This window comes from Glycine max, chromosome 6 (genome assembly GCF_000004515.6).
Source record: "Glycine max cultivar Williams 82 chromosome 6, Glycine_max_v4.0, whole genome shotgun sequence".
Classification (NCBI taxonomy): Eukaryota; Viridiplantae; Streptophyta; class Magnoliopsida; order Fabales; family Fabaceae; genus Glycine; species Glycine max.
Window position 1 is genome coordinate 8,160,586 of NC_038242.2, and position 8,387 is coordinate 8,168,972.

At 33.1% G+C, this 8,387-nt stretch overlaps 2 protein-coding genes across 3 annotated transcripts in view; one reads left to right on the top strand and one right to left on the bottom strand.

Moving 5' to 3' along the window:
* The window catches only part of LOC100810620 (5'-adenylylsulfate reductase-like 4), a 4,217-nt gene extending 2,392 nt beyond the window's left edge, over positions 1-1,825 (top strand). Inside the window, exon 4 of the mRNA XM_006581474.4 lies at positions 1,051-1,825. Coding sequence (XP_006581537.1) covers positions 1,051-1,493 — 443 coding nt within the window. The 3' untranslated portion in view covers positions 1,494-1,825. The remainder of the gene's footprint in view (positions 1-1,050) is intronic.
* A 693-nt stretch (positions 1,826-2,518) lies between these two features.
* On the bottom strand, positions 2,519-6,184 carry LOC100797292 (probable protein phosphatase 2C 10). 2 transcript variants are annotated; one of them, XM_003526533.5, is made up of 6 exons: positions 5,866-6,184; positions 5,570-5,735; positions 4,673-4,912; positions 4,292-4,568; positions 3,211-3,365; positions 2,519-3,113 (listed from the first exon to the last, which is right to left on the bottom strand). In XM_003526533.5, exons 2-6 carry the CDS (start codon positions 5,606-5,608, stop codon positions 2,976-2,978), a joined length of 849 nt encoding a protein of 282 aa, XP_003526581.1. In that variant the 5' UTR covers positions 5,609-5,735; positions 5,866-6,184; the 3' UTR covers positions 2,519-2,975. The 2 variants fall into 2 exon arrangements, with proteins under 2 accessions (XP_003526581.1, XP_006581538.1); XM_006581475.4 differs by having other exon boundaries at positions 4,673-4,945; positions 5,866-6,175.
* Between the last annotated feature and the right edge of the window lie 2,203 nt (positions 6,185-8,387).

Here is an 8,387-nt window from a genome sequence, read left to right on the forward strand (position 1 = left end):
GGTAATCGATTACACCCGTGGTAATCGATTACCAGAGACCATCTTAGCCTCATGTCTTCATTTTAAGCCTGTAATCGATTACCAACCCTTGGTAATCGATTACCAGAGCCCATATCCCACATATCAATCAAGTTCATAGCTGGCCAGCCACCACAAGCCTCCTTGCTTTGTGGTCTTTGTTCCTTTTATCTGTTGACTGCCAGGAGCTCGCCTGTTTAGGTACATCACAGGTTCTCACTGACCGACTATGCCCGAGTTGGGTTGGAATTGGTCAAGCTTGGTTTTGGGCAATGGCACCCCACCTGACGTCCCCAAGGTCTCCTGACCCCCGCGACATATCTCCAGGTACCACTCTGTGGTCAACGAATAAAAGCAGGAAGTTCACCCTTCTACACTTCCTCATCTCAAGCTTGTAGGATTATGGGGTACCCATCACATGTGGTACTAGGTGGCGGTCGGGCGATGGTGCACAACCACAACCACAAACTGGTCCAAGTAATCATGGAATATACGATTCATATAGTCCATGAAAATAGCCGGAGCATTAGTCACTCCAAATGGCATGACTAAGTACTCATAGTGCCCATACCGAGTCCGAAACGCAGTTTTTGGGATATCTTCCTTCTTAACTCGAATTTGATGATACCCCGATCGCAGATCGATCTTTGAAAATACCGTTGCTCCCCTCAATTGGTCAATCAAATCATCTATCCTTGGTAGAGAAGTTTGCTCTTTGGGGACGGGGGGGTGGGGGGGGGGGGGGGGGGATTTCAGATTCTCTGTTTTTGGCTAAAAATTAGCCCATGGAATTTCCTAGGATGTTCAAAATTCTTTTGTTTAATATCCAAGGGAAGCATTTTATAGTAAATGATTTTAGTTGTCTCAATAAACACATGACCTCTTTTAAATTGTTTGACCAAACAAACTGAGAATTTTGTGATCTTGTTATGCAGTACCACATGTTGTTTTCCTTATTTTCTTTGATATGCAGCATTACATTTTTTTTCCTTATGTTCTTGTATTTAGTTCATTATTTTGCTGTCATTGTAGGGATTATGATTGATTCACTTGATCAACTATCACTTGAGAAAATTAGTCGTTCATCGGCTGATGAGAGTCATGGTAGCACCGAGCCAGAAAGTTGTCCATTTTCATGGGCTAGATCTCCAGAAAATTTACTACGACAGGAAACTTATTTGGCTCTGGCCACTACATTTGTGGTTTTCAGATTACTATACTTGTTTTTCCCTACACTGCTTATATGTATTCGATATGCTTGGAGAAGGGTCATCCAAAGTATTAGAATATGGTGCTTGCTTGAACATCCTTTGATTTATTTGAAGCGCCTAACACAGTCATTTAACTGTTTGAAAGTGCCGTGCAAGAGACGTAATCTGCAGGAAGGAGCAATGAATGCTAGAGCATGGGCTTCCAAGTCCCTTGCCACCGTTTCAATTGGAGAGGAAAGCAGCAGCCGTGGGATGCATCAGTGAGTTGATTGTACTGAGTGATTTTCCTTCTTGAAATTGGAGATTAGAATATAACCTATGAAAGGCTTGGCTGCAAGTTATGCCATGTACTTTTGTTTCAGGATCATCTTCACACCCTCTGGCCTCGTGCTTAGTGGGGTCAATTATGTTACTGAATGATGTAAACATCCCTTATATGTTCATATGATCAAGAAATACTTCATTCAGCGTTCTAGAAGATTGAGACTTTGATGTGTATAGTTTAAATGTAGCAAACTCGAGCTAAAATCTGCAATTCTTTGACTCGTAGGTTTTCTTGATCGTCAGTTCATAAATTTAATTTTGTTGGGAATGAATTGATTGTAAATCTCACAAAAGTGATTGGATGCATTGTTGATGTACTTGGTGCGTGGTTATTTGTAGTTCAAAAATAATAAGATGGTGATAATCTGATCAAAATCAAAATGTCATAGAAGTAATTTATATCAAAATCTATAGTAATCTGTTTTAATCCTTTCCTCAGGAGTGATAGTCGATCTTGAAAAACCCTGGTTTGTAACGGTGAATCCCTTGGCTAACCTCTAATAGTGAATACGCTCGTGTGCTGATATGAGAATTTGATACTTCCAAACATTAAGAGTTAAGAAGTCTCCCTTGTTTTTTCTTTATGAAAAGAAAGTCTTTGCACTAAACGTGCTTTTGAGAGACTAGGAAGACATCATTAAATTAATCAGATGCCTTGACTGCACATGGTTGACATATTTGCATTTGCAATCTGATGAAATTAAACTAGCTTGCAATTATTTTTATTTTTATTATGTATTGGCAATACTAAACGTCATGAGTAATTAATCTCAGTTTTGGTGTTCATGGTTTGTGACAATAGAATTTCCTCATGTTTGGTCAAAAAACATAAACAAGAAATTGTGCTACATATTTTAGTTTAATTGTGAACTAAGAATCAAAGATGCTTTTGTTCATTTTATGAAAATATGTGTAAAATGCATGTAACACTAATAATCTAATATATATGGTATCAAAAGCTTGTGTCACAGGGAACCTCCTCTCATTTGGAAAACAGAACAAAGGAAAAGAGGGTCCACTTCTATCAAAGAATGTGGTATACAGCCATGGATAGGACCAATCATCCTAGCACTCACTATACCCCAATCAATAACTACAAGCATATTCGTCTTTTACACAGCCGCTGGTCTTTTATGAACAATAAAAAGACAATATACAACAGATTCTGAGTAGTCACACTTTTGCAGAAACAACATTCTCAAACCACAATCTATAAAAAAAAAACAATTTAGAGCTTGACAAACCCTTCTTTTTTCTTTGGCAAAATTACCTATTCAGAAAAATTCAGTCAGGACTAACCCAAACAAGTATGTAATATAAGTTGTTTGGTCCAGACCATAAGTTGACATGCTCCGTAGACATGTACCTTTATATTATTGTTATAAACTGCACCCGAGCATGCTCATGGTTTGAAAGATACCATCATCTGAATTTAACCACAACACAAGATATATCATCTTTACTATCTCTTTTTAATGCTTCAGCTGTTAGTTGCTTAGCTGCTTTCTGAGGGTCTCTCGTTCTTCTAGCAATATCCACTGCCTCTTGATTAGTCATTACCTGGTTTATCACATGCAAATGTTTTTTTTTTTTACTTCTTTTTATATTGACCTTTAAAAGTAAGGGCAATGAAAACAACAATACACTTTTATTTCACCTTCCAAAGTCCATCACTTGCAAGGATTAGAATCTCAGTATCAACATCTATGTCAGTATACTGTACATCAGGGTCTGATCGCAAATGTGACTTGAGACTCCTGTCTCCAAATGCACGAGAAACAGCAAGTTGTCCATTTACTCTAGGCACATCACCTTGCATCATCAGCATCATTAATGTTACTTTAAGTATCTATGTTATGGTGACTTTTTGCTGTCATACATGTAATCTCACTTATACCACAAGCATGCAATAACCACTATATTGTTGTGACTTCACACTCAGGATTGTTGTTGCAATTTTTTGATATTAGAATATGGATACAGTTAAGCACTGTTAGTAAAAATCTGATGATTTTTGGAAATAGGGTTAGAGTATAATGAAGAAAACGAATTTTTCTAAGAAACCTTTTATGGATTGCAAAGAATTTTGTAACAAACTACTATTTTTACTTGGATACTTCAGGAATTACTCCCACAACTCCCTACAGCCCCCTAACAGGAAATAGTAGGTGAGATACATGGTACAAACTTTCATGTTAAAAAGGAAAAAAAAAACACATAACGCTTATGATGTGCATAAGCAAAATTCTTTTCCAAGAAAAACACAGTCACAAAGCACTATGTAATGGAATAGAATTTTGCTTATGCACATCATGAGCATTATGTGTTTTCCAAGAAAAACAACATACAAAAATTTCTGCACTTGAATTTAGTTATGATTTATAAAACAGAGTACATGAATTCATATACTTTCAAATTCATTCAATAGCCGATTAAATTACTGGAACTCGGAAAGAGAATCACAACTAAGGAGAATATTTTTTCTGCAAGGTTATTTAATCTAGTTATTGAATGCATTGATAATTTGCTTTGTCTTATTTGACAACAAAAGACAAATTCGAGCTGCTTCTCTAGAGAATTATAACAGTACAATTCACTTACACAATACTAGAATATTCTCTTTCAACCAAATGGTAGCTACAGATTAAACAGAAAGAGGAGATCCATACAAGAAACAAGAACACAAAGGAAACATAGACTCCATAAATTGGAATAGTGGAATGGAAGCTTTAAAGTACCTGGCAAGTTAGAGACAAAACCACCTCTGGTCTCAATGCTACCTCGTTCCTTGTTAGGCTCATGGTCTGTTGTCATTTGTACAGCTTGACCTTTTCTTGATAGAACAGCTCTTGAGTCTCCAACATTAGCTATCCATAACCTTCGTCCGTTAATCAATATAGCAGTTACAGCCGTTGATCCACCACGCCCAAGATCAGAACTGTGTGATAGAATTTCCTGATCTGTACTCTCATATGCTTTTGAGATAGAAAGAGTGGGGTCCTCCCAAAATTCCTCCTGGGATATTAAATGAAGAAGATGTAACATTTCCAATCTGAATTTTGATCAAACTAGCATAGAAAATATATGCATATTTTTCACAACACTCAGTTTCAACCAACCTCCCTCAAAATGTTGGTAAACAAATGTTTCTGTAAGTAGGCAGGCACACGGTCACCCAAGTGACCATCATAAATAGCAAATAAACCCAATTCATTATCCTTTATCTGTGCAAACTTAGCAACATGATAATCCTCCATTGGGTGATTAGCTTTCCCTTTTACAAGGCTGAAACCATACTTTATTGAGCCTTCATGATTTTTCCCCTTACCAGTGCTGGAGGAAGAACGTGCTGCTACAAGCTGTAAAGCAACCAACACAGAAATTGAATAGTCCTGCCAGTTTAGGTGACATACATAGAAGGGAGGATAAGTATTTGATTGCACAACAAAGCCACATTGATTACATTAACAGCCCCTATCATACAAATAGAGCCTTTCAGAGTTCTACGAGCCATCTAATAGATGGTCAAGAATGCCTAAAAACAAAAAAAAAGTTTAATTTAATGTACCTAAACCTTAATTGTCTTCTACTAGTAATTACAGAATCATTTTATTTCCTGGTCACCCCAAGAGACAGATTTCTAATCCCAATAAAAATGAGGATGCAGACAAAACAATCATTGTATAACAAATTAAAATTACTAACCAAACATGATACACTAAAATTCTAGATTTAGACAGAGTACAGTGACAAGAAAGAGCGAACCATGCCCCTCTTCCAAAGATAACAATAATGGATTCCAAGATAATTATAAGGTAACAATGAAGAATTTATAACACTCAAATTTGGTAAAATATATAGGAATATAAAACCCAGAAATGGAATTCAAGTTTTTCCCCAGAGTGACCAACAAAAAGTGAAAACATAGCCTTATAATTTCTATCAAACTCAATAAACAACAGCTAATGTTTCATGCATATGCATGAGACAACTAAAAGCTGAAGTTACATTTTTACCTGAGAGTATGAAGCCTTAAAACAGCACAACTTGTCCATGAATGAAAAGAAAAAAGTTTGAGCAGCTTCTTCAATATTTGCAACTAATTTTCAGCACAAACCACTTGGCTGACACCTTCAACTCAAATTTGAAAAGAAACCCACTTCCTGTGTCCAGAATCACAACCTGTTTGATCAAAAACACAAACACAACTGTCAAAAAACAGAACTTTCAAAAACAACCCCAAAACCACAGAAAAGCCATTAAGTGACACAAGAAAAGGCAAAAAGTGAGGTATGAACGAATCTAAGCTCACCAGTCCAATCAAAATTGATAAAGGATTCAACTTGTACTTGGACTCGGATAGTCCATGCTGTTTCCCTTCGAAGTTTGCAAAAGCTAAAATTACAGAAGCAAGTGAGAAAAATGAGAGAGGGAGAACATAAAGCAAAGTGATAATTTTGAAGCTTGTGTTGTGTTGTGTGTGAGGCAGAAAGGAATCGTAGGATGCTTATGTTTCTGTGTTATGATATAATTATGTAACCGTTTGGGGAACCTTAAGCTTCGCCAAGACAGGGGAAAAGAAAATTATAGTATTTTCTCTTATGCCAAGGAAAAAGGGTACCCACAACAAAAACATAGAAATGACTTCTTTCCTGTTGACTTTTCTTGTTTGCTACTGTATAAAATAATAATCTTTATTTCTTACTTTAAAAAAGGTAATTGAGGAATTTATTTGCCTCTTGAGAAACGATAATGTTTAATTTAAAGATGGGTCAGATGCTAGAATGAATATTAGTTTTTTATAATCTTTACATTTCTAGTGATTTTATTAGCACTAAACCGAGACTTACGCGGTTTTACACACTGTGTAATATGTATGTATCATGCTCGTCTTAAATACACTTCCGTGTCACACACTTCTTGAACTCTTATATTGCATTATATATATTAATTTTTAGACTTTAATATCAATAGTTAGAAATATTATAACGAGAGAAAAATATTTTTTGATATTTTCAATGGGTCTATTTTATTTTTTGAAGGCTATCTTCCTTTTTTATTTCAACTTTATGTTTTAGATTAATTTTATATTATAATATTACACTGGTGTAATATAATGGAGTTTTGTCTTATAATTTTGTATTTGTATCATTTCATATTCGTATCTAGTGTAGTATTTTTATTTTTGGTGTTTATAGTATTATAATAAGAGTTTAATGTTTACTGTAATGCATACCTCTTTTTTATCTTATAATAATATATAACCATTACACCTTTGTGTATTTGTATTTTCTCTATTTTATAGAGAAGTGAGAAATTAACTTTTTCTAAAAAAAATATTTCCATAACTTTTTCCCAATTTAAAAAATTTATAATTTTCACTTTTCTATAAAAATAATTTTATGAAAAACAGTGTTTACTAAATACTATTTCTTTCTGAAAAAAAAAATCGTAAACAATAAACCGAACATAAGAATGATTTCTACTTTTCTAGCAAACGATCCAGGGGTGATTTGTATTCTATAAGTTTGTATAAAATATTAACCTTCATTTAATTTGTTGAGTACTTGTCATTAGAATCCAAAATCCAAAATATTTTACAAAGAGAAGAATGCATTAGTATAACAAAATACAATACAATAATATTTTCACTATATAAAGCCAATATTGTGTTCCTGCAAGTCGTTTACGAACTGAGCTCCTCGTTTGGAAGTTGCCACTCTGACGTATTTGTTCCTTAATTGCAGTGAACGTTGGCAGTAAAGGCCAATGACCTTCCATTTTTTTTTATGAAAGCCAAGTACCTTCTATTTTTTTTAATAAACATTAAAGTTAACTTAATTGAAAATGAACCAATTTTCTTAGTGCCTTCATCAAGTAGTTGAAAGTTTTCATTGGTTGCAGTCATCAAAACTATAAGATCATTGACCAACGAATTGAATTGGTCCAAAATTTGACTATATGATTATATAACTTTCTACTCATCAATAAAACGTAGTGAGTAGGATGTATCATGAATCAACTATTGAAGCAGATAAAATTATAGTATAAGATTTAAATGCTATCGGTCTAATTGTAAAATATATATATATATATATATATATATATATATATATATATATATATATATATATATATATGTGTGTGTGTGTAAAATATTAAAAATATCAAACTTATTAAAGTTGAATGTAATGTTATATACTTTTTCCTATAAATAATTTCTATGTTATTTCAGACAAAATTTTTTATCTATAATATTTTTTTACTGTAAATTTCATCTATTTGAATTTGAATTCTTAAATGAATAGAATTTTTTATTCAGCAAAGAAATAGAAAATACTTTGGTGTCCCGGTCGTTAATAAAGGAAGAAGGTTATATTAGACCTTTCACATTCAACAATTCAACATAAAACTTGTAGAGGTTACACCTGGATCTAATTAAACTATTTTATTCATATGTGCATTACTTTTAACGTAAAAATTATATTTTATAAGATTAAATTACTCGTATGTTATTATAATTTCATAATTCTTATTTTTTTGTCTTTATGTAATTTTTTTATCTTTATTATTTATATTTTAATTTTCTTTTAGTCTCTATAGTTTTAAAAATGATTTTTTTAGTTCTTATAATTTGTATTTTAATTCTTTTTTAGTCCCTATAGTTTGAAAGTGGTCTTTTTAGTCTCTATACTTTATATTTTAATTTTATTTTAATCCTTATCATCAAAATATGAGTAATATTATCAATTACAATTAACTACAAAAATATTAACAAGTAATTCGTAACTAATTTATTGTAAGATAATTTGTAATAAAAAAAAGTAATTGATA